The sequence below is a fragment of the Falco cherrug genome (genome assembly GCF_023634085.1).
Source record: "Falco cherrug isolate bFalChe1 chromosome W unlocalized genomic scaffold, bFalChe1.pri SUPER_W_unloc_1, whole genome shotgun sequence".
Classification (NCBI taxonomy): domain Eukaryota; kingdom Metazoa; phylum Chordata; class Aves; order Falconiformes; family Falconidae; genus Falco; species Falco cherrug.
Window position 1 is genome coordinate 13,247,145 of NW_026599288.1, and position 27,052 is coordinate 13,274,196.

The window sequence follows — 27,052 nt, forward strand, 5'->3', positions numbered from 1 at the left end:
GGAACAGATCCATCAAATCCCTGGATTTTGGCTTATCCAGAGAGCCTGGAAATCATAGAATCATAGAATAGTTTGGGCTGGAAGGGACCTTTAAAGGCCATCTGGTCCAACGCCCCACCCCTGCGGCGAATGAAGAGACAGGACGCAGCTTGATGCAAGCAAATGTCAATTTATTGTACAGAAGCACGAGTTTTTATACACTTTCAGAAGCTGCGCGTTTTAAACTAATTGGTTCTTGAAGCTAAGCCTTGCATACTAGGCAATCCCTGATTGGTGGTTAACTACCAGCAATTAACCGCAAGGTGTTACCTTTCCTTGGCGCCATCCCTCTCCCACTCCCCTGTGCTCTGCAAACATGCCCCATCATGTTAATTGTTGTCTAGACAAGCTCGAGCACATTCCCCTCAGCTAACTGATTGCCACGCGTGGTCCTAGTTTCCAGCCCGCTCCTGCACACCCCTGTGCAATGAGCAGGGACATCTTCAAGTAGATCGGGTCGGTCAAAGCCCCGTCCAACCTGGCCTTGAATGTTTCTAGGGATGGGGCATCTACCACCTCTCTGGGCATCCTGTTCAATGCCTCGTCACCCCCATTCTAAATGCTTTCTTCCTTATATCTCTGTGCTCCATCCCTCTGATAATTTCTGTGGCCTTCCTCTGGACCCGCTCCAACAGGCCCATGTCTCTCCTGTGCTGAGGTCTCCGGAGCTGGATGCAGTGCTCTGGGAAGGGGGGTCTCACCGGAGCAGGGCACAGGGGCAGAATCATCTCCCTCGACCTGCTGGTCACGCTTCTTGTAATGCAGACCCAGGATATGGTTTGCTTTCTGGGCTGCAAGAGCACATTGCTGGCTCATGTCCAGCTTTTCATCCACCAGTACCTGCAAATACTTCTCTGCAGTGCTGCTTACAATCCCTTCACTGTCCCAGCCTGTATTTATTCTGGGGCTTGCCCCAACTCACATGCAGGACTTTGCACTTGGCCTTGTTGAACCTCATGATGTTCATATGGGCCTGATTCTTGAGCTTGTCCATGTCCCTCTGGATAGCATCCCATCCCTCAGGCATGTTAACCACACCACCAAGCTTGGTGTCATCTGCAAAGGTGCTGAGGGTGTACTGAATCCCACTGTCTGTCATTGATGAAGATATTAAAAAGTACTGGTCCTGACATGGACCCCTGAGGGACACCACTGGTCACTGATCTCCATGTGGACACTGATGCGTTGAGCCCTACCCTCTGGGTGCAACAGTCCAACCAATTTCTCATCCACTGAACAATCCACACATCAAATCCATATCTTTCCAACTCAGAGAGAAGAATGTTGTAAGAGACCATGTCAAAGGCCTTACAGAAGTCCAGACAGATGACATCCATAGCTCTTCCCTGGTTCACTGATGTGGTCACTCCATCATAGATGCATTATCTAGATTATTCACCATGTAACAACAGTGTGTAAGAGATGGGTGTAAAATGCACTGATGTGCTTATGGACAGGTTCTTACCAAAGTGACAGTAAAAGTTAAGTACACATTGGTACCAAGACTGTGCTACTGTCTCTTAAGTGCTCAGGTAATTCATGGGAATGAATGCAGGTGGGCAGGCATGTGATGTGCATAATACAAAGGATGTGAAGAAATAACATTTAATGTTATTAAAATACAGGTACCAAAAGTAATGCAGGATCCTCTGTCTTCTACCCAGATATCTAGGGTTGTGCATGTCATTAGACATTGAAGTCTGGTGAATTTACCACACTCCCTGAACTATACTGTGTTCAGTAGGTTTCGCTAGATTGGAGCATTTCCACTTTTTTTTTTCTTTTTGTTGTTGTGTTGCTTTTTCCCCCACGGCATAATTAAGCATAAGTGTACTTTTGTATTATAACAGTGTTTGTATCTCTTACAGGACTTAATAAAGCTCTCAGACTATGAAGGAGTTTTTAGTGTTAGTGCAAGGTGTTGCTAATTTAGTATATTGTCGTCTCTGAATACAGAAGTGCTTTCCGTTTTGGCTGTTGATAATAGTCAAATGATATGCAGGTATGGCCTGTGGTTAATGCCATTCAGTTTTCCAAATACATCACTAAAAGCCTGGGTGAAGTTGTGTTTATGTGTGAATTACTACCAGCATTTCAAGCACGTATAAGATACATTTCAAGTATTCAAAAGGATTTTGATACTGTATTTTGAATTAGTCAGTAGCTAATATTGCACATAGATTTCATCACCGGGAAAAACTGATGATTGAGGTGTCTTTGAAAAAAATCTTACTTGCATATAAGGAATAAAAAGGCTTGTTTTTCTTAACACTGGGACTTGTCTGTCTTGTCTTCTGGCCAAGATTTAAATGAAAGCTCCTTTCTCAGTTTTCTGAATGCCATGCTTTGAGGTCTTAAATCCTTTGTCTCAAACACAGAGATGGGGGGGTTCTGCCAGCTGTAGTTCTAGCTTAGGTATTTGTTATGCCAGTACCTGAAAAATGCTGTGGTTCTTGTGTGTGTGCTGCCCAGGCTTGTTGGGCTAGTACCTCTGTTTGTAGGGGCCTTCAACTGCTTTCCCACTTCACTTAAAGGGCAGAATTGCTGAGGTGGTGCTCATTTTGTGTGATCTCACCCAGACCATAAAAAGACTTTTTTTAATGCTGTTTTCCATCTATAAATAGAATTAAATATTCAATGACGGGATTGAAATACTACCAAATCCCATTTCATTTCTAGATTGGCTTTTATTTCATGTCAGCCGCCAAGGCAAACCTTTCCTATTGCTGTACTCTGTGCAATGTTTTGCCTTGAGAGTTGGAATGAATAACAAAAAGATTAATAATTAATTAAACAGATAAATCTGTCACTAACATAGGTGAAGTACCCATGGTTTGTACTGGTTTTGTGAGTATTGTTTCCTGTAGATTTTTGCTAAAGTACCTCTTGTGGCCTGAAAAATGCATACTGTGCTCTGTGAAGTATTTTACAGAAAAGTTCAAACTGTTTATTTAAAGCATTTCAACATAGTTTGCGATGAACCTTCCAGAGGTCTTGCATTTCATCTGTTAGTGATACTGTTCATAGTTCTGCAAAATGCTACGGTTTTGTTTTTCACTGGAAAAGTAAAAAAAAAAAAAAAGTGCTTATTTTAATTAATCAAGCTATAGCTTATGTTAACTGTTTATTTTCTTCTCTGAAATGCAGCAACAGAAGTAGTCAGAAATGTTAGCCTGTCTTTGAGACAAACCCTCTTAAACAAAAGACATTATAGGGATGTTTGCAGGTAATCAGAGGAATAGGTTTATGAATAGTTGTCATAAGTAAATACATATATACACACGTATACGCACATTCACATAATCTAAGTGTATGGTGCTCCAATTACAAGTAGACTAGGAGTGAAAGAAATCAATAGAAATGACAGAATGTAGCGTTACTGTGTTTAGAAGAGGATTGTGAAAATGAAAATCTGAACAAAATAAGGAATATCTTTTATAATTTTGCAACTCTTTCCCATTAACAAACGTAGTCAGTTATTAAATCTCCCAATAATCTAAAAAATGAGAGCAGCTTAGCGTTTCTTTTATTCATAAAACATTTATCTTCTATACCTTTTTGGAAAGGTAATTAGACATAATAATCCATCATTCAAGTGCGTAGCTATTGTCTTCTGTCTAGCAACATGGCGTTCTGCCAGTGTCTCCTGCAAATCTAAGAGTAATACTTGACTTTTAACAGTCTTAATATCTATTGCATGACATATAGTTCGTATTCTTCCTAAATGTTGGGGTATGAAGAGGATTCTTGTACAATAATGAGGTGAACTGTTTGTTAACACATAGATTGCATTGGGATTTGAAGTTACTTTAGTTAACAGAGGTGAAAAGATCTGCAAATAGTTTTCCACTGGCTTGACTGATCCATCGTGTTTATCGACCGACTGTGTATACTGTCTGTGAGCTGGAAATTATGACTTCAACTTCTGAAAGGATCTTGGATTCCTTATTGCTTGAGTAAAAGATTTATTTTGTAGGCTTGATTTATAATTTTATGTTTTGCAGGCAGTAAAATACCCATAAAAGCCTTTTGTGGTCTAGCCACAAGAGGACAAAAAGCCACAGTGGTATCAATGTGGGTTACAGAGGAACTGAGGTTTAATTGGAAGACTTGTGATTATGGTTTTTGAAGAGTAATTACTTGAACTAGCCTATTTGATTATGCTGATGAATTTGTGCTTTGATATTATGGATTTTAATACTCTTTAGCTCTCTGTGGAAGTGACCTAAAATAATTTTGGTCCCTTTTAATGATTATGACTTCATCAAGCTATTGTGTTCCCTAGAAATTACAACTATCAACCTCAAAGGGACAACTCTGAAAAGAGTGCTTTTTCCTGCAACCAGTCATAGGTTTCAGTGCCAAGGAGATGAGAATAGGCATAGCTAACACTGGTTTTAGACAGAAGTGCCAAATGCCTGATACGATTCATCTTTCCTGCAGTTAACAAAGGATAGGGTGGAAAAGGGAAAAGAAAATAAGAAAAACAAAGAACTAAATTATAATCTGTGCATGGAGAAAATTATTTGCTTTCTTTTTATTTTCAAAGCATTATCACAGTCACAGGCTTTACTATTTGAACTGAGATAATATAACAAAATGCAGAGCCTATTTAATTAACTTAAATGGATTTTAATTTTCATATGCAATCTCAGTTGTAGAGACTAAAATTTTTTCAAAATATTTTTTATAAAAAGATTAATCCTACATTTTAACTCCAGTAGACCTAACCTGTGTACTGAGATTTTAAAATCTCATCTTTCTTTACTCTGGGCAAAACTATGTCTACTACCTACCATTTAAATGCCTGCTTTTTCAGTAAAAAGTTCTTTATCTTAGTTGACTCAGTGCTGAACTTCTGTCCTCATTACAAAAGTGGATGTATCGTTAACATGTAAATATTCTTTGAAGGTATCAATGGAAATAATGCAAGTGCACTCCAGCAGATCATGCTAATTTTTCCTCTCTGGGTTACAAAAGCCTGATGCAGAGTAGCTTGCGCAGAGTGTCAGAACTGCAGGAGGACATTAAGAAAAGGCTGCAAAAATTCTAAAGTTCCACTCTATGAAAACTTACTGCTGACTTCTGAATCCCCTTAGCAGATGATGAGTTGGAAGAAATACTTAATTACAATACGAATTTGGTAAAAAAAAACCCAAACAAGACAGCTCTGTGTTGTGGCTGGCAACTTATCCCCTGATTTTGTTGGGCTATCTCATTTCTCCTAAAGCTTCTATAAACAAAGTATACAGATCTTGCTCTGAAAATCTGAACTGGCTTGCTCTGTGGTACAGATAAGGGGAGGAGAACAGGTGCATTTTTTTTATAGACAGTGTCTGCACAGCTCAAAGTGCTGTTCCCACTAGTCATGTCTCCTTTTTTTCAGTTTATTCATATTTACTTACTGCATTTTGAATTACTGTGAACGTGAACTCAACAGCTTTTACGTTGTACTGTGGCACTGACTGAGATTTGCCCCGAGATCTCTGCTGTCCTACTAATATAATTGGCCATTTGTATCTTTTGCATTCTTCATTCATTATAAAGACAAGGTAGGAGAGCATGTTAGGCAAGTTAGGCTTGCAGAGAATACAGTGGCAATGATAAAATTGTTCTAAACTTCTGCCAGTAAGAAAGGCAAAAAGTAAAAATAATTTAGAAGGCTGGATGTCAACAAGGGCAAATCTAGTGACAAAAGGAATGCAATTTAAAGATAAATAAGGTAATTACAGATTTTAGTTTTATTACTATATGTATAATCTTCTATCATACCTCTTGGTGGTTGCTTGATTAATGAATGGGAGAGAGACAGTTTTCATATTAAGGTATCAGTTATGCAGAAATGTATTTTGTTCTCAGAGGGCAGAGGTGGCCCATCTCAGGAAACGCTTCCTAGATAAACATTCCCTTCAAGGTATTGAAAATAATGAAATAAAATAACATTTGCCAGAGTGGAACTATTTGAGGTTGCTGATTCGCATGTAAGATGTATGCATAACATTTTTGCAAGGCATTTAATTTAATTCTTGAAGAACTATTATTTGTGACGTTAGTCTGGATTGCTAAGGATGTATGTTTAATTTAAAAAAAAAAAAAAGTGTCAAGCTTCTCAATATGAAGGGTGAGAGTCTTAAACATTTTCCTGATGAAATATGTTTTAATTCCTATACAGTCTCTTTCAGGTTAAATAGGTTTACTCATACAGTGAAATGCAGTTGAAGGTAAGTAAGGGTACTTCTTGCTGTGAGGGGTAGATCTATTCAACATGTTGTCTTCATGGTTTCTGTAGTACTTCCTACATTTTTTTTCTGTGATATTTTGCATTATTTTAAAATTTACTCTCTTAAAAAAACCAACCAAACAAACAAACAAAAAAGCCCACTAAACCCAACACAAAAAAACCCCAACAAAAACCCAAAACACAGCACAAAAAACCTTCAGGAGATCAGCATTTGAGTTCTGAGAAGGTACATTTGAGATCCAAATGTGCCATCTTCCAGTTTAAGTGAATGTGTGTGACACTTGGGAGATGCTGTGAGACAGCCTTTCTTTCAGTAGCACCCACTTAAAGGTGGTGCCTTAAGGCTATCATTGCTTATTTAATACTGCTGAGACTTCTGTGGTCTGGAAATTAAGCTCAAATTCTTGTAAAGGACAGATTTCATTATGAAGACTCTTCCGGTTTTGCTTTGCTAGAAGAGTAACACCTCTTGCAGGATTTCTATGGTGCTCTGGCTGCTTCCTTCATAATCGCCTGGTGAAGTAGCAAGTGATGTTTGCTTGTTTTTGTTACAGCCATTAAAATAGCCTTTTAAATTCGTTGTTTTTAAAGTCGTGTTTAACTTTTACGTAAGGGAATCAATGACAAATTCCAAATGAAATGTTAGAAATCCGAAACCGAAAGACTTCAAGTTTCACTGACACTCTTTCCGCACTGTCCAGGCCCAATAGATATACTGTTTGCTTGTATTAAGAGGTCAGGCACTAAACAAAGAGTAGACATTGGAACAGATTGGTAATAATTGCAGCTTCTTACTCATTTAGCTGAAAACTATTCATCAGCTTCTAGCAAAGTAAGTTGTAAAAATCATTAACAGGAAAAGGCTAAAATTAGTAAACTGATTAATTCCTGCAAACTATTGATGATGACTTCTTGTCATCATATTTTAGTTTTCTCATCAGCTTTTTTAAAATATAGATATATACACATATGTAAAAAAAAAAAAGCACAAAACGTGCGTGTATGTAGAACTGTACATTAGTCTTGCAAGTCTGCCTGTGTTGAAGAAATGAATCTGAAGCACCAACAGAAAGCGTCACAAGCTCATGTGAATGGTTGTACCATCTGGCCTCTGGGAAGGTTTCCTGCTCATTTCAGCTGAGAGATGTGCCATGTTTGTATGTAATGTGAAAACAGCAGGATTTACAGATCAGAGCCTGCACAGGAGACAATGCAATATTGCTTTGTATTCCCTGCACCTCTAACTGCAAAGTGTTAGCATGTTCTTAAGATCATAAAGGTTTCCTAATAGACAGCAAAACCCACCGCTTTGTTCTTAATTCAGTTCCAAACGCTTTAGGAAAATAAGAGCTTGAAAGTGTCTCTTAGCAGGTTCTGAGCAGCTCAGTGTTCATTACGCCATTTGGAAGACCCCTTCAACAAAACAGACAAAGGCAGCAAGGATGGTCAGAGCTGTGATACAGCTGATAGACAAGGAAAGAGTAAGCAATGTAGGAATTCTGAGTTTGGAAAGGATATGTTTAAGAAGCTGTGTGAGAGGGGTATGTTAGACTGCAAATGCCACAGAGGTGATGACTAGCAAGACATAGTTTGCTATTTTCTAGCACTTTAGAAAATAAATGTTTTACCCAGTGGAATTGTGCATATTTGTTTGATGGTCACTCAATATTAAGGCAGAACTCTGTTTCATTCTCTGTCTAATTCAAAACTGGTGCTGCATGCAACAAATGTTTAGACTCACTCTGAGAAATTAGAAAACTAGAGGCACAGTATTCAATATCACCCTTACTGTGTTCGTATGTATATGTAGCTGTGTTAAGGAATATTTATCAAAATTCAGGTTGATGGAGTCACAAAACAAAGTCACAGGAAAGGCATTCTGAATACAAATCACTGCTTTTCCTAGGGACTTCTTCCTATTTTTCTGTTTAATCCTGCAGTAAAAATCTGCTCATCCTTCATGCCCCCCACCAATTTGTGATTTACAGAGATTATTTTTTTTTCAATTTTCAAATTGGTAATTTGACCTGTAGCATAGGATAAGTTTCAAAGTGGAAAGAACTCAATTAGGAAAAAACATCTTTATTCATGATTTACCAAATAATGAATGTTCATTTTTGCCTTAAATTTCCACTGCAAAATCTCACTGGCCTTATATGGTTTACATGGGTGAGACTGGAAGGCATCATTTGGCACTTAATTGGACTGTGTGTTTGGGAACACATTTCCTGTAATGCATTTAACATGCTTTAAATCTAGTTTCACTGAGACACCTTTGGGACTTTATGAAGAATAACAGGGATGTCTGAAAGCAGATTTGTTAATTTCTGTGCGCAACTGAGGTGGAATTAAACGGCAAAGGAATTTAAAAGTGCTTGCTATTGTAAAGAGTAAAGTTTTCTTTTCAGTTTTAGGTATTTCGATACGCTCACGTTTGTTCTCAGCAGTGCAGTAAAGCTTTAATTACTTTGAATAAAAATACCTGCAATCAAAGTTTGGTTTCAGAGCAGCTGAATTTGAACACAGTGGAAAGAGCATGTTTATAAATCTCTACCTGATTCCATATAAGTGTTACTCATTTTTAATGTCAGGTTTTCCTGATGCTTTCATGCATGAAAATGTCAGGGTTTTTGTTATTGGTGTTGTCTTGTGTAACAGACGTGTACCCTTATATCGCAACAGGGTTTCTCAGTGAACTGAACAGTGAGGTATGACATACAACAGTCCTGTGATAATTATTTAACATCTCTATTGCACTATTGATTAGGAATTAAGTAGGTCAGGCTCTACTGTACTAGGCACTGTAGAAGCATATAGAATGTGACAGCCCTTGCTTCAAAGAGCTTATAGCCTAAAAGGCAGCATATACCAAGTGAATAATGGAGATAAGGAGTGAGACAGGAAACGGAGAAAGCACAAAATAAATGGCGTTGTGGCATTCTTAGTCCTTTGACTATCTTTTATGTCAAAAAATGAAGTGTTTCACCCACCTGTTTGAAGGGTAGAGAGAACCATTTTGTTGTCCAGTCTGACTTCATATTTAAAACATGTCATAGAATTTTCTTTCATAATTCCTGCATCAAGCCCCATGATGTCTGGCCCTGCAAGAAAGTTTATTTATTAAAAAATCCCAAACTATTAAAAAAAAGTATTAATAACTTAAATGTCTCCCAAAGGTAAGACTGTTTACCTACAGCTGCTTCTCTGGCTAGGCTTTTCAATCTTGAATGTTCACTCTTACTGTAACACTAAGTCAGGGAGGAACGTAACATACACAAGGGTACTAATGAATACTCTGGTAACTCGAAAGGCTGGTATACAGTGAGTTATGAATGTTGGTAGTTGTGTTTGCCCTACAGGACTTTTCATTAAAGAAATCTGAAAAATCAATTATTGAAGAAATCAAATATTCTAGAAGTTTTCTTTTTATTTGTGAAAAAGAGTTTGTGAAATTGTTTTGGATTTAAGATCTCAGTTCAGCTTAAGCAACTTCCTTTCTCTTGAGTTTTTGTGTATTTGCTAGGGAAAATAGATGCTAGGCAGATCTGAATAAACCGAGAATGACGTGCTGGCCAGGGGGGAAAGTAAATGTGTCATAATGGTGTTGTTAAACTTGATTTAGTCCCAATGATATAAGAAAGGGAAATATGTATTCTATAGCGGTCATTACAGAAGCAATAATCTCGTAGCTGTGGAATTTGGGGTAGGCTATCTGATCATCTTCTTTTCCCTCTGAAACCAAAATAGTAACACCCTGATGAATGTTGTAGTCTGCAGACCATATGTGATTCTACTCCTTTGCCAACTTGTTTTTGGGTTTTACTGCCTATTTTTCCCTCTTGACATCTTATTTGAATCCCTGCAAAAGATAAAAGAGAATTGTAGATTTAGACCAAAAAAAAAAAAAAAAAGAACATTTAATGTCAGAAAATGTCTGTCACAGAAAATTGACAGAAAACTTTAGGAATGTCTTATCTCAAGAAAGAGGATTTTGTTAGATAATGTTGGAGGGTTTTATTTTCACTTTCATTTGCATTCTTGCTCTTTTATTCAGGACCAAGGGAAATTTCCAAGCCGTATGAATTCCTTGGCTCTAAGAAATGTTGAGGTTTGACCAGCTTTAGGAACATTAACAAATCTGAAGTGATGTCCAGGGTTCAAATGGGCAATAGCAAAAATTATCTTTTTCTTTTTTTTTTTTACATGGCTTTTTTTAATTTTATTTTACGATATTCTATACAGAATACATGGACTTTTGAAAATGCTTTAGGTAGAAACACTTTGCTGCACATATAGAAAAACTGATATGATACAGCTTTGCATTTTATTTTTTTTTCTGTGAACTGAGATTTACAATAGTGGAGAAAATTCTGTCAAAAGATTATGAACACAGATGGGAAAAGAATATGGGATATGGGAGGAAATGCAAAAAGAATAAAACTAAGGAGAATATCAAAATTAGGTAGAGATTTTAGTATTTTATATAAGCCAACAAATTGTTGTTCTTCCTCTTCTCCCCTTAAAAAAGCAGCTACTTTTATGAAGGACCACATCTTTCTTTCTTAGTTATTTAAAATATTCTGTCTCTTTTTTTTTTTCTGTTGGTTCTTCTGAATTTTGATATTTTGAGTTGATAAAGCTTGCATTATTTTCAAATCCTTTTGTATAGGCTTTCATGGAAAAAAGTTTATTTTTTATAAATACTTACAAGACTTTTTTATTATTGTGAAATTATATATATATATATATATATATATATATAACCATCTTAGAGTCTTTCTACTGCCTTTGGAAGCCCATGCTACTGTGTGCTTTCTTGAAAACAGGATTATTTCTTGAATCAATTTTAAATTAGCTGATTGTCCCTTTCACTTCCTTCTGGTTTTCCATTTATGTTAATATGATCACACAGAGTTTAGCCTAAGATAATCAATTAAAGAATAATAGTAAAATTGCCATTTCAACCAAGTCTGCCTCAGGTAGCCAGGAGATGCTGAAAGGAGGCTACATTCTCTCTCGTTTCACTTCCAAGTACTCCCCTGAATTAAGTAAATGTAAGCTGGAGTTATGCTTTGTAACTGTCTCAGGAATGAAGTTCTGAAACTGTCAAAGAAGTAGTACCTGGGCGAGGATATGCACTAGGTTACAAAATTAAAGACCATAAATCTATGATGTAATTGTGTATGACATTGGCAATTGAAGGAAGCTCCTTCCTCATGCCTCTATAAAGAGAAAGCTGAAGGCAATCTCAAGCATTTTCATGCTTTTAACTATATGAAACAGTTTCATTACATTCAGCTGGTGAGTGGGGGACTATGTAATCAAGAGAGATGAATAGGAAAGGGCTGGGTTGCAAAGTACTGGCACAATGAGAGTTGACAGAAGTCATGTCAATCCTCTTACTACTCATAATTACTCATAATTACATCTTTCAAGAGAAAACACTATGAATGAACAACTAGGAAGGAGAAAGGAAAGGAAGAAAATCCTGTAGGAGAAAAATGATAAAAGGAAATTTGAATGGTTTGGCAAGATGAACCTGAGAATAAGAGATGTCTGAGGAAAGTTAGAGATAGTGAGAGTAAATAGAAAATACAATTGAGACAAGAATTTTGTCTAACTGTTCTTTTTGCTGCTGGCTGATTTAGGGCAGCTCCACTCTGTTAACCCATACCGTATGTAAACTCTTGTAGGATGTGGTTGGTTATAATTTCTTTTTATAAAATGTAAATGGTTTTCTGTTATTTGCAGTGTTGCAGCCTAACACTAATGCAAAAAACATAATGTAAATAACAGTCAACACTTTCATTTCTTAACCTTTTAATGAACCTTTATTCCCTGTTCTGTAATTCCTTTCATAAGCATTCCAATGAAGAAATTTAGATACTTTATACTCAGTTTCTTTCCCTATTGCTATTTTTGACAATTAATCACCATTAGGCAATTAGAAAAGTCTGTCCTGATGGGATTTATTCATGTTCCAATAGTTTTGCTGGTTAGAACCACACTTGTTAATGAATTCTTTCTTTTCATGTTAAGGTATGTATTGTTTTCTCAGTATACATTTAAAGAAACTGGTTCTATGAAGTTTCATATATTTGTTTGTATGATATGATCATAAACCAGTTTGCAGCATTTTAGTTCATAAAATGTGCATCTTCACCCAGACAACAGAACATTTCTAATGAATGTCTAATAGTTTTATATCCCAGGCATGTCACTCCCATTCACTTTGGTTCAGATAGTTTGCAGTGGTTGAATATGAAAATTAAGGTTTTTGAGGGGGCATTGGTAGGGAAGTTTTGCGTTATCAACATTATTATTATGCAAGTTTAGAAACTAAATGGATAAATTCAGTTTCTGGCACTGGCAGCACAGTACAGAAGCAGATTCCCTACTTACTGTTTGAATCCCATATGAATTTCTGGTAGAACCTTGCCCTAGTTAATTAAAATACAAAAAAAAAAAAATTAAAAAATTGGAGAACAGACCCACAATCTTAATTAACACCCTCTAATTTAACTGTGTGATTTCTTTGAATTAATAATTTTTCTTCATTTTTTTAACTCTCTCCCATTTTATGATGAAATTTGTGAAACATGAAATTATGCCTTACAATAAATAAAGTTTCTTCTTTGAATAGAATCCTGTGTATTCAACTGCTTTGGTCTGACTCTGTGGTTCGCAGAGGCTGTGTTTTTTAAGAGAAAAAATGTGTTCTCAGAAAAAAAACATTCCTGGAAGTACATATGTATCAAAATTATTGATACAGATGTTCTAGAAAAAAGTACTTATTAGAAAAGGATCTTCAAGTCTTGAAGACTGATATTTATTTTTTTCTTTTGTTTTGTTTGAGTTGGTATATTTTCCTTCAGAGTGTAAAAGAAGATAATGTTCATGAGTCATATGCTCTTAAGTATGTTGTTTTGTAAAGTACACTATCAAAAGGAAAGGCAAAATTCCATGAAGTCTAATATCTGTAATTAGAAAACTAGATTTTCATTGTAATTAATGAAGAATCAAGTTTTGTCTAACTGAATGTAAATATTTTTTTCCAGGAACCATTCAGTAAATGAGAAATATCTTTAGGCAGAGATGTTTCTGAACACTGTGCAGAACATAATTGAAGGTTTAAACATTTACCTTTGACTTTCTACTGCATAAGCAGTAAAACCAAAGGTTGAAAATTCGAAAAAGCATCTGTTTATCTGCTTGCCTCTCTCTTTCATGTGTGTTATGAGCATAAGAGTCATATAACATATGTCTTAGGAATTAAATGGACCACAGGTAATGTCTTGATTTGCTTATGAATTTACAATCAAAGGTATAGATAGATTTCTAGAAATATGAGCGATCTGAATTAGTTATTGAGGGGTTTGCTGAGGGCAAATGTCTCTCAAATAATATTAAAGTTGGGGCAGCATGGTGTTGAGATAAAGACAGATGTTGAGGTGTTGTTCTTTTAAAATACTTGGTGCAATATTAGAATTCTGGGAAATACCTCCTGGCTGTATTAAAAGAACTTTTTAATTAAAGAACTTTTAAATTAAAAATATAAACAAAAATCAAATAAACTTTTTTTTTTTTGGGGGGGAGATAAATGTTAATAAAAGCAATCTTTTAGAGACTCATCTGTAGTACAAATATCTGTTAATATGTTTTGGAGAAATAGATCCCTTATGAATGTTACTGAACTAAGCAGAGACAATAGTTCATGGACAATGCATTAACTGAAATGGGGTGAAATTGCTCACATTATTTACTGTGAATGATTTACTGAACTTTAAAAAGAGGCTGAATTTAAGAGTTATGGTAATACCACTCATAACAATGTATTCCAGTTGCAGAGAAGAATTGAAATAGTTTCTTCATGAAAATTTACCAATTTTAGATATGTCAATCAAGTTTAGATGTATATGAATCCAAACTCATAATACTGATCTATGTATGTCTATCCCACTTACAAAAGTATGAATTCAGAACTAATATGCACTGTAAAATTTAGTTAAATGACCAGGTGAATGCAATTCAATCATTTTTGGCTTTTTGTAGCATTGAGAGCAGGAATGAGCCTAGTGGTTTCCTTTAAAAAAGATCTTGTTGCTTAAGTTACATTTTATATTTGCTTAAGTTACATTTTATTTAAGTTATGTTTATAGTTCATAGTCTTTTCAGTGTTTCTGCTACATTTTCTGGTTCTCCCCACCCCCACCCCCACCCCCTCCCCTGAACCTGCATTTCTTTTGTAGCAGTATCTTAAGTTACGGTGTTTCTTATTTATTGAGAGTGGAATTATTCTCACTTCCTCTTTTTCTTCTGTTACTAAACGATCACTTAGTATTCTCTTAGAGCAGTGGAGCACAATTCTCAGAAGGAAAAGCATATGCAAGGGAATGTTTTATCTTCTGTTGACTTAGTCTGAGCTGCTTTGAGTAACTTAGGAATAGCTATGTGATCAGGCGTTTAAGGAAAAACAAGGTTTGAGCCATTTGCAGTCCAGTCTCATTGAAGGGCTGATCTATTTCCAGTGACAACGGCTGGAGGGATGACAATAACAACATCTGCAGCATCACCAAAGACTTTAAATCTTCACATTCAGAGTTCTGAAATAATCTTACAGATGTCTTTACTTCATTACATGGCTACTGGGGGATTGTCTCATCTGGTGTACTTTGCAGCCGAGTGTACCTTTAACAAGCAATCTGGCATTAGCCTTCTGTTTCTGCCACTGGAAAACACAGAATTGTTATATATCACTGGTACTGTTAATTCCACTGCTGTGCTAGGCATCATTAAAGCTCAGAATGCTGAAAGGCATATCAGGGGGATTCATTTTTACTTAAGTGAATCTACATTAAGCAACTCAAGAACACTGTTGCAAGTCATAACCAGTTTTCTTTTTTCCCCGCAATTTCAAGATGAAAGGTGTTTACTTCAAACCTCCTGGCCTAAGCAAACTTAATTTGGGAAAAGCTTTCTTATTTTTTTTTCCAAATTTGTTGTCATTTTGTTGTGCCTAAGAAGCTTCTGGAAGTAGTAAAATGTTATATAGTTCAAAAAGCTTAGGAATGTCCTTTTGTTTCAACCCTGGAAGACCAAGAACATTGAAAGGGAGGAGACACCAGACCTGGACATATATAAAAGAGTGATTTGACATCTGTGATATGTATTTGAGTGAAAGATTTCTCAATTACAGTGCACTGTCTCATGTTCTACTTTGTGGCTTTGTTGTTCTGAGTACTACTGAGAGTAAGTAGGCAGGTGCTGACGGCGAGGGAAGTCAAGCAGGCAAACTCAATGTGAGTGATAAAGCAAGCTTCACTTTATTGTGGTGCGATTATGTCTTATATACAGTTCCAGTTAATTATGCCTACTAGTCATCTGCTGATTAGCTAAGCTCTAAAGGGTTACATTTTTATACGTCCTCCTACTTGCGGTTTCTGCGGATAGCTAGCTACATTTTTTTTTTTCTCTCTTGTCTACGCAAATTCCTCAAAGTTATTTACAACATTAGGCACAAGGTCAGTGTGTTTTTTTTCAACTTCCTTATCAGCATGCCTCAGCATAGCTGCAAGGCCTGCTCCAGCTAACTTACGCTAACTTTGTTTCACAAAGATCTTCAAGGGAGTCATGGCCGTGATCACACAGCCATTCTGCAACAATTCCCCCTTTTTCTCTTTGCGCAAGCAAAACTTGTCCAGTTACACGCTCGATTAATTTTCGAATACAAGAGAGAGCACAGCTTAAACATACGAGTCCAATGATAACAATTATTACTATAAGCAACACACTTTGCAACAGCCCTTTTAACTACCAGAAGACCGCCCTAATAATAGAGCACCATAACTTTGTCCATTAATTATCAGAAGTCCTCGGACATGAGTTGCGATTTTTTGTGGTCGGTTGTCAATTAATGTTGTATCTACTGCTGTTGCCAGGTCCAGGCTGAGGCTCCCTCGGGTGGTGGGTTGTAACACGGTGTCTGCCGATAAGAGTTGGTCATTTCTCCTGGAGGGGGTGTCGTGAAGGTGACAGGAGCTGCGATTGGGGTCGACGCGCTGCGGCTCCTCGCGCTCGGTTTCCCGTTTCCCGACTGCTGACAGACGTTGGTTGTTGTGGGTTCCTCGCTGACAATTTTGGCACCACACTTGACGTTGTCGACATTGGTCACGGGTATGTCCTGGCTTCCCGCATCGATAGCAGGGGAAGTCTCGGCGCGTGGTGGTCGCTGGCTTCGGGGGCGCGGTAGCCCCAGGGGGGCGCAGAGGCGCAAGCACTGCAAAAGCCTGACTTTGGGCTTGCACTAAATCTCTCCCTACTGCTTGGATTGCTTCCACTAGCAAGGCTTGCTGACCTACTGGCACCCAACTCATTCGCTCTAGCATTGTTTCTACAGAAGAATCTAAGGGCAGGGTTACTAAAATTCCTTTGGTGTAACTGTTACTATTCTCCAAAATACATTGGCGCAATAATGGCCCTTTCATAAAGGTAGGCATATCGGCTAAGTTGATAGCTTCAGTTACTCGGTCAACAAAGGATGCAAAAGACTCATCTCTCCCCTGTTTAACAGATAAATACGATGGTGAGGGTGGCGAAGTTTTTACTCTCTGCAGGGCTTCTCGGGCCAGTCTCATGGACTCGGCTGCTACCTCAGGGGTAAGGTGCAGTTGAGCGTCGACGCTTTGAAATGGCCCTGTGCCCATTAGCTGCTCAACGGTGACTCCTAATAGGGGGTCACCCTGCTGCCTTGGACTATGTGCAGATACTTCACACAGCCGCTGCCAATGGGCTTGCCACAACAATTGCTGGGATTGTTTCAAAATGAGATGCATTATGTTTTTAATATCTTCGGGGCACAATATATCACTACTCCAAATATAATTTAACATTTGTCTGGTGGGCTCACTGTGGAGGCCTGACTCATTCACTGTACTACGTAACTGACTCAATATTTTCCAATCAAAGGCCTCCCAGGTTCCCTGTCTTTGGTTAGCGGCATTCATCTGATACGTTACAGGGAAAGCTTGGGGGGGGTTGACTTGCTCAGCAATATCAAATATTCCCTGAGCAGCTGCTTCTTGTGCTATTTTGTGCCAATTAATGCGCGCAGAACGCAACAGTTTGTTTACTGAATTTTTAGAATTTTGTATTGACTGCCCAGTGCTATTTTCTTCCTCAACAGCACTTTCGTCAGATGTGTCCCCGCCCTCTGGCCCCCCTGAGGCTACTGTGCCGGAGGGGGGGGACACGGAGGACACGAAGGGTCTGGAGGTGGTGCAGTGGGCTCTATAGGTGGTACAGAGGGCACTGTTTGTGATAAAGGGGGTATTGGAATGTGATTTTCACATGGCATAATTTTTCCTACATTAGGATCTGCGCTTGCAAGTCGGCTTGTTGCTGCCGCAGCAAGGCGCTTTTCTGCTTGATATCTTTTTATACAATTAGTTACTTCACGCCATGATTTCATTTTTTTTTTTTTTTTTTTTTTTTTTTTTGCTGCCTTATCGTCATCTATAACTAAGTCCCACAAGCAGTCTCCAAACGCATGCCACTCCTCTACTTCAAACATTTTTTCGGAGTCTTTAAAAAACCCTTTCACTTTTCCCATAGCAATTAACCCGGCCAGGTCTTTTAAAGGGCCTACACCCCACTTTTCTAAAAAGCATCTTAATAATTCAAAGGCTACCTCTCTTTCCATGATGTGCGCACTCTGTAATCTCGCCCCCCTTCTTTGTCCGGCGAGGTTGGATTTCCGCGACCTACTTGTTGTCTGGTCCGGAGCAGCGATTTCGCTAGGTAGCCTCTTTCTCGGCTGGCAGACCCCGCCTTGTTGCCGAAGGTCCAAGCGGGGAGACAGCGAACGATGTCTTCAGAGCCAGTTCCCCGCTTCCTGGACGCTGCAACCGGGGTCTCAACGAGCACGCCGTCCACCGGAGGAGAAGTGGAGGTCCTCTCTTCATGGGAACACAATGAAGGCGTCAGGTCCCTGTTCGGGCGCCACTTGCCGACGGCGAGGGAAGTCAAGCAGGCAAACTCAATATGAGTGATAAAGCAAGCTTCGATTTATTACGGTGTGATTATGTCTTATATACAGTTCCAGTTAATTATGCCTACTAGTCATCTGCTGATTGGCTAAGCTCTAAAGGGTTACATTTTCATACGTCCTCCTACTTGCGGTTTCTGCGGTTAGAAACACTGATTGGTTGACATTTAAGGCACACCGTTAAAACAATAGGAACTGATTAGTTTACCTTGTCATAGCAACAATTGCTATTCTAAGATTAGGGGGTTTCTTCCTACGTGACTTTCTTAATTAATAAAGTTCCTTATCGGCACTATCCATTCCCTTATCTGGCTACTTGTTCCTCTTTGTCCATCTGGTTGCCATCTCAACTGCAACGGCTCAAGAGTCTGCAGTTAGCTTGCTCCTTTGTTCCCAGGTCTTGTGCCCTACAAGTTCTAACATGTCTCTATTCATCAGGCTAACAATACTTGGACTCTTGTCCTTGAGGCCTTGTCCTACATCTCCCCCTTCCTGTTGCACATAAAGAACCCTTGAAATCGAACGAGTTGTTAATTTTCATAAGCATTGTAAAAGACAAGGCATAAGTAATAGAACAAACAAAAAAGCAACTAAAGCATATATAATCATCTTCACTAAACTTCTTAACCATCCTGAAATGCCCCAACCACTAAACAGTTTATCTAACCAATCCCAAATATCACTTTGTTGAAGATGAGAAACTCCATCCTTCAATCTTTGGATGCTAGCATGAATTGATTCTGAATGATCTGAAAGGTTGATGCAACACATCCCTTCAAACTCTTCACAACCATGACCTTGTGCCAGAAGCAAAAAATCTATTGCAGCTCTATTTTGTAATGTCGCGTGGCGAACACTATCAACTTCTAATAAAAGACCAGACAGGGCACTGCTTGTGGCATTAGTTTGTTTGGCAAGCCAACAGCCAAGCTTATCTAATGTTGCCAGAGCATTTCCTGCAGCAGCTCCAGGCAACAAAAGAGATGCAGTAAAGCGTTGGCCAAAGGACAAAAATTGCATGTTATCATCACAATCAGGGGCAAATGCATGAGTGCCACACTTTGTCCTTCAAGAGTAGCGATGTTGTAAAATCATAGATGTGTTAGGAGTCAGGACGGAAAGTCGCCCTAAACTACACGGACCTCCTTTTATATGAGAAGGAATGACAGGCCATGCTCGATCCCCACAAATAAAAAATACTCCAGCAGGTAGTGAGAGCGGAGCATTGCTAGATTTAGACAAGTTGTTAGCAGTGTAATTACACCAGATACTTGCATTTCTAAAAACCGGATGAATAGGGGAAACGTCCCATGCCCTAGACTGATTCTTTCCCGTGTAGTTAAATTTTATGCAAAAATCCATTTTTACAGAACCAAGGAGTTCAATTTCTTGTGGTTCCAAAGTGGCCAGTGGGAGATGGGGTGTCCATACATCCCAATTATCTGTCACATTTTTTGATATGTTTTTGGGTGGAAAAAGACTTTGAAGGTCCCTAGGTATAGGCCATTCGTCTAATGGTAAGCCCACAAGACATGTGGAAAAAGGCTGATCCGGAGTGGCCATAGCAAGACACAGAGTATCCTGTCCAGTCAAGTTCGCCAACGTGACCCAAACATTTACCTTTGGTAGAAAAGGGGGATAAGAGCTACCTTCAATAGGCCAAGGTCCAGGTATGAACATCATTATCCATATTAATGACAACGCTTGTTTCTCCTTTTCTTTTTCCATCGTCGTTTTACAACCAGCCATTCTTCTGGTCGTACTGTCCACGACTGAGGCACTGCAATTGATTGTCCACACTCTAATCCTACAGTAATGTTCTAGTTAATAATATAAATTCTGCTTGCTAATATAATATATTGAAACAACAACCATGCAATAGCCCGTACTTCTAGGCTTTCAATCAATGATAAAAAATTTGCAAAAACTAAGTTTGGCAAAATCTCAGAACCTAATCCTATAACTCCCTCTATTTCCAAAAGAGGTTTTCCCATAAAACGTTCAGCCCACTGTATATGATAAAACCTTAATATTTGATTGTTACACCCAGAACACATCCAATGACCCCATCTGTCCCTTAGTCTTACAACTCGCCAGCAATCCTGATCACAGAGTTCACAATGAATCTTGATCCACGGTCGACAGAATGGTCCATGTTCATAGCAACATAACTGTAGAAATCGAGATGCTGTCCAATCTGGTTCATGACAGTGTCATTGAAAGTCGATGTAAGGGAAGATAATATCTGCTAGTGGTGCCGTCAGTGCGTTGGGGATCTGGTCTGGTCCAAACGTATTACCTTTGTTAAGTGGTTTGATCCAGGGTGATAGTGTTCGTTCTAAGCGCTGTAAAAAGCAAAATCTAGATTCTATATCCTGAATTTGGGTATCTGACATTAATGCAAAACAAAACTCCTCACACAGTTTTTATTTCATTCTGTAGGGTCAGTGTCGGTATCAGTTGTCTGCAGTAAAGGTTCACAGAAAGGTCTTACATTCTTCGCTGGGATCCATCTGGGTCCTTTTTCTGTGGAGACACAAGCATAACCTTTTCCCCATGTAACAAGAGGATATGGTCCCATAATTTTACCTGTTTCTGGATCTTGAACCAATACTGGGGCTTTAACCCGTGCCTTGAAGGAGGTATTTGCAGTAAAATGTCGAACTATCGGTGGGTTGTTATCTATTAAAGAACAATTCAAAAAATTAAAAACATACAATGCTTTCTGTAACTGTTCCTCCAGAATAGCCATTCCCATTCCCCCTTTTTGTTGTTTTAGAGACTGATGAGAACGTTCAATGAGAGATTGACCGGTGGGGGAATGAGGAATGCCAGTAATATGAGTTATACCCATAGGGCAAAGAAGGTTTTTATAGTTGTTGAAACATAAGCTGGACCATTATCTGTCTTTATCTTTGAGGGAATACCCAAAGCAGCAAAAGCACGCATTAAATGTCTACGAACATCTCGTGCCTTTTCTCCTGTGTGACAAGAGGCAAACAAGGCACCTGAAAATGTATCAATAGAAGAGTGGATATATTTAAGGTTACCAAATTCAGAATAATGTGTAACATCTGTTTGCCATAATTGTAGGCTTTGTAATCCTCTAGGGTTAACTCCTGCAGCAATTGATGGGAAAGAATGTTTTTGACAATCAGGACAGACAGCAATAATATTTGACGCTTATTGAGAAGTAAGGTCAAACTGTCATTTAAGAGCTCCAGCATTTTGATGGAAAAAAGAGTGGCTTAGTTTAGCTTGTGCAATACGGTCTGGCAGTACTTGAACTGGTAACGTCAATAGATCAGCTCGTCGATTGCCTTCTGCAAGAAAACCAGGTAGTGAGGTGTGAGATCTAATATGCATAACAAAATAAGGCGCAGATCGAGAGTCCAAAAGGAAAATAAGTTCCTGTAACAGGGTAAAAAGTTGTGAATGTGAAACATTCTGCAGCACAGAAGCTTTGGCTCGTGTAACAATACCTGCAACATAAGCGGAATCAGTAACAAGGCTGAGTGGTACATTTCATTTTCGGAAAACGCGAACAACTGCATTCAGTTCTACTATTTGAGGTGAACCGGAGACTGTCTCTATGTCTGAGTCCCATCGTCTCCGTTGATCATCCCACCATAGAAGAACAGATTTATGTGATTTGCCTGATCCATCTGTAAACACAGTAAGTGCCTGTAAACATCAGATGAAAGTCAATGTTAAACAGTTTGTGTGAAGGTGGATGGGAAGGTATTTGACCTGTATAGTCGGCAAGTGCCATAACAAAGGTGTCTAATTGCTGATAAAGCCATTGTAAGTATACTGTTGTTATTGGTAGACAAATACAGACAAAATCCTTCCCTGATAAGGTTAACAGGCGTGATCTAGCTTTAACAATCAGAGGGGCAAACATTTCATGTTGTGTCAAAATAGTTTTTGTAGACTGGTTAGGTAAAAAGATCCATTCAATGATTAACAAGGGGTCTGAGTTCTGAAGGTCCCATTGAAATATCAGGGCATGAGGCTGTCAAGCAGGGTTTAAAATAATCAAGTAAAAAGGTAGTTCAGGGGCCCATCGGTGGGCCTGTCGAGAAGCAATAGCTGAGGCAACCTTTTGTAAAGATGTATCTGCTTCAGAGTTAAGATTACATGGAGAACAAAGATTAGTGTCCCCTTTTAGTAGGTCAAACAGAGGACCCAAGTCTGTATTAGAAATTCCCAATAGTGGTCGAACCCAATTTATTGTTCCCAGTAATTTTTGTGCATCATGCAGGTTTCTTACATTGGTATTGATCTGCAGTGGTTGAGGAACAATAGTTTGTGCTCTTATTCGCCAGCCCAGATATTTCCAAGGGGGAAACTTTTGGACCTTTTCTGGTGCTATACAGTGACCAGCCGAATTCACGGCATCTGTGACAAGGGCTACAGCTTTCTCCATGACTTCGTGATGTTGTGCTGCCACTAAAAGGTCATCCATATAATGATACAATAACACAGTAGGCATAGCATTTTGGACAGGACTGAGTATTTTTGCAACGTACCATTGACATATTGTAGGGCTATTTTTCATACCTTGTGGCAGTACAACCCACTGGTATCTCTGTAACGGAGCTTGCATGTTGATGCTTGGAATTGAAAAGGCAAATTTTGGGGCATCATCTGGATGCAACGGGATACTGAAAAAACAATCTTTAAGATCTATGACAGTCAGATGCCAATGTCGAGGGATCATAGTTGGGGACGGGAGCCCGGGTTGGAGGGCTCCCATATCTTCCATAGCATCATTAATTTTTCTGAGATCATGGAGCAAGCGCCACTTGCCAGTTTGTTTTTTAACAACAGGTGAATTCCATGGGCTAGTAGAAGGTACAATGTGTCCTTTGGACAGTTGTTCTGAGACTAAGTTTTTAAGTGCGCGAAGTTTTTCCAAAGGAAGGGGCCATTGATCCACCCAAATAGGAACATCAGTTTTCCAGGTTATTTTTAGGGTGTTGCGCACTTCAATGGCCCCATCTAAAAATGTGTACGGATAGACATTCCCCATTGTGACAATACATCACGTCCCCACAAAACCATAGGGACAGGTAGCACAAAAGGTTTAACAGAAGCCACATGTCCCTCTGGTCCTTGAATTCGAATTAGTTCCAAACTCTGACGACTGTTACTGGTCCCCCCTATCCCAGCCAGTGTCTGAGAGACATTAGTCAGTGGCCATTGCGGAGGCCATTTGGCTTGAGAAATTACTGTGACATCAGCTCCAGTGTCAATGATTCCATTTAGTGCTATTTGTTGGTCATTGTAAATAAGGGTACACTGATACATAGGTCGCTGTGGAGAAATGGATTGTACCCACAAAATATGAGGTAATCCTGTGGATCCAAAACTTCCTTTCCTCTGCGGTGGATGATCAGTAGTAAGAGAGCTTACCCTTGCTGGAATCAGAATCAATTGCGCTATTCGACTACCCTGAGGTATCGTACAAGGCGGAAATGGAGTCCATGCCATAATTTTGATTTCGTCCACACTGTCAGAGTTAATAACACCTGGTAAAACAAAGAGACCAGACAATGTTGTAGAAGATCTACCAATTAATAGAGCTTGTGTATCGGGGGGTAATGGTCCTTTGACATTTGTTGATAATAAATGAACCGAGGAATCGAGCAGTGTTACTGTGTGTGAGGTTGCCAGGTCCAATCCGGCGCTGCCTGAGGTTGCTGGACAGAGACTTGAGTTGTCGGTACTTCTCTCCGAGCTTGTTGAATTGTCAGCTGTGGCACTTGTGTCTGCGCGCATTGCTGCCCCGCGCTCCATGGTCGGTTTCCCTGTATCGGTTGTCCCTGGAAGTCATACTTAGATCGACATTGATTAGCATAATGATGCCCTTTCCGACATTTCGGACAAACTCCAGGACCAGGAGGTTGTTGTCTATTCCCCGCAGCCCGTGCAAGACAATTTCTCTTTAAATGACCAGGCTTACCACAACCATAGCAATTTCCCACACCACGCATCGTTGCAAAAGCAGCAGCCATAGCTTCAAACTTGTGGTCAACCATACCGATTCGGTTACATGCTTCCACCATTTCCACCAGAGTGGGGTTCAGGTTGGGAAGAGACTTCAGTAGCCTTTTACAATCAACATTAGCATTTTCAACAGCTAGTTTTGTTAGCAATATATCCTGAGCTTCCGCATTATCTACTTGACGTTCCAAAGCCTGTTTTAGTCTATCAATAAACTGCATATAAGGTTCTCGAGACTCCTGAGTGATGTTAGTAAAAGCTTTTTGTGGCTTTTGTATGTCAGGAACCTGGAAAAAAGCCTTTTTCACCTCTTCTCTAATTGCCTCGAGAGTCGCACGGGGGCAGTTTTGAGCTTGCGCTACAGGATCAGCATGTGCACCGGTGCCCGTAAGATGTTCTATTGTTAGTGCAGCTAATGCAGCATCATTATGATTAACATACGTGAGCAGGAGTGCTTGCAGTCCTCCTCTCCAATGCGATTCCCATAACATGTACTGAGTCGGGGTTAGTAACAATCGTGCTAAAGATTTCAAATCATGAGGAGTCATGATATAAGTATCAAACACAGAAGATAACAGACTTATAAAATAGGGAGAAGAAATACCATGTTCTGTAACTGTACGGCGCAGTTCTTTAACAACCGAAAAAGAAAGAGCCTCCCATCATGCTCCCCCTGCCCGACCCTGAGTATACAAGACCGGAACAACTATAGTTTTAGCCATTTCTAAATCCCCCTCCTTTAAGGCTTGTTTCTTTATTTTTGCCCACACATCACGTAGATCAGGAGGGTATAAATCAGGTTCTTTTTCAGGGTCTATCGGTCCTGGGTCAAAGGGATCTTCTTCTGGCGGATACTCCACTGCACTGACACCCAGGGGTCTAGAGCACTGTGACTTAGAGGCTGATAAGGAAAGAGCTATAGGAGCTTGCGATTCCTCCTCCTCTCCTTCCTCTGGCTTTTCTTCCTGTGCTTTCATAGTCTCAAAAATAACTCTCCATGAAGAGAGCAGATGGTGGGACTCAGTATTGCCTTTTGTCACAGAATCCCACAATTTCACCCCTGTGTCGTCCCAAAGTTCCCGTGTAAAAATTGTAGATGCAGTCACTGCGGGCATATTTACTTGCACCCATTTGAGCATTGCTTTAAGGTTTTGCCCCGAAATACTTTTCTTATGTTTATTAAGGAGACCTTTCATAAGCTCATAAACGTCTCTTTCTGGGGACGAAGCCTAATTCCCCATTACGGATTTCCCACAGCTCACCTCTCAACTCCGGAGGGATTTCAGGCTGGCCGGCTCCTGCTTCCTTTCAGCAGATCATTCAAAGGTCTGTGGGATTCACTGCAAGTTGCTCAGATAGGCGATTCGAGAGCCCCTCCACATCAGATCCTTCACCGGATCACGTCAGGGTTACCAATTTGCGGCGAATCAAGAGACGGGACACAGCTTGATGCAAGCAAGTTGTCCGTTTATTAGTGATTTTCTTACAATTATATACGTTTCTTTCTTCTACATATTACACACTGATTGGTTAAATCTTAAGCATAAAAAACACTGATTGGTTGACATTTAAGGCACACCGTTAAAACAATAGGAACTGATTAGTTTACCTTGTCATAGCAACAATTGCTATTCTAAGATTAGGGGGTTTCTTCCTATGTGACTTAATTAATAAAGTTCCTTATCGGCACTATCCATTCCCTTATCTGGCTACTTGTTCCTCTTTGTCCATCTGGTTGCCATCTCAACTGCAACGGCTCAAGAGTCTGCAGTTAGCTTGCTCCTTTGTTCCCAGGGCTTGCGCCCTACAAGTTCTAACATGTCTCTATTCATCAGGCTAACAGTACTTGGACTCTTGTCCTTGAGGCCTTGTCCTACATAACCCTAGCTCTCCACCAAAAAAGTATCAGAGCTCCTAAGTTTTCTTCCACTCCTTCCAGGTACTTGTTCTGACCACAGTGTTACTCTCTTTTATTTACCTGTCATACTCCTTCTGGGACAATTCTACACAGCTTTGCTTTAACACTAACACCTGATTAAGAAACCAGGTTTTCAGGTATCCTTCACCTTGTGCTGCCTCTTCTTGGAGGAGGTTAAAGGGCTTTGCTGTGTTTTGCTGAGTAGTGAAATGAGTCTTCTCTTTATGAACAGATTTATATTTTAGGAAGTGTCACTCCTATCACAGATTTGCGAGAAGACAGATTGTGAGATGCCCTAATGTCCTTTTCCCCTCTGCTTCTCCATCATACATTATCATGGGCTTATGCTGAATGAGTGTTCATTATAGTTTTGGACATGCATCTATCCCACCTTTCTGGTTTTCCTTCTTTGCCCCTTCCCTTGCCTTCTCCAGTCAGAAACAACCTTGAAGAAGGAGCTGGGGCTTCCCTGTCTTTAGCATATTTTAAAACTCTAACTTTGGTGCAATTCAGTGATGAAATTTTCTATATAAATCTTATACACAGTCTAAGCAGGATTTTTAAGAGACTTCTCTTAGAGACAAAAAATGCGGGCCCGTAACCAATCTGATATACTTTGTAGGTAGAGATGGTTTTATAGCTTTGCTATATCTCGGTGACCTTTTGGATTAGAAATAGTGAAAATTCCTGTATTGTTAATAGAAGGTAGGGAACTTGAGGGAGACCAATTCAGAAAACCTAACCAAAGAGTTAATTTGTGAATTTCATTTTGTTTATCGTGCAGTATGTGTTTCATACAATG

At 39.3% G+C, this 27,052-nt stretch overlaps 1 protein-coding gene across 1 annotated transcript; it reads right to left on the minus strand.

Moving 5' to 3' along the window:
• Positions 1-14,563: 14,563 nt before the first annotated feature.
• Positions 14,564-18,344, minus strand: LOC129734920 (uncharacterized). The gene has a single exon (XM_055700339.1). It carries the CDS (start codon positions 17,281-17,283, stop codon positions 16,087-16,089), a length of 1,197 nt encoding a protein of 398 aa, XP_055556314.1. The 5' UTR covers positions 17,284-18,344; the 3' UTR covers positions 14,564-16,086.
• Between the last annotated feature and the right edge of the window lie 8,708 nt (positions 18,345-27,052).

What these genes read in the sequence shown, in the direction of transcription:
- LOC129734920 (XM_055700339.1), bottom strand. Translation starts at nt 17,283, where the DNA reads ATGAATGCCGCTAACCAAAGACAGGGAACCTGGGAGGCCTTTGATTGG.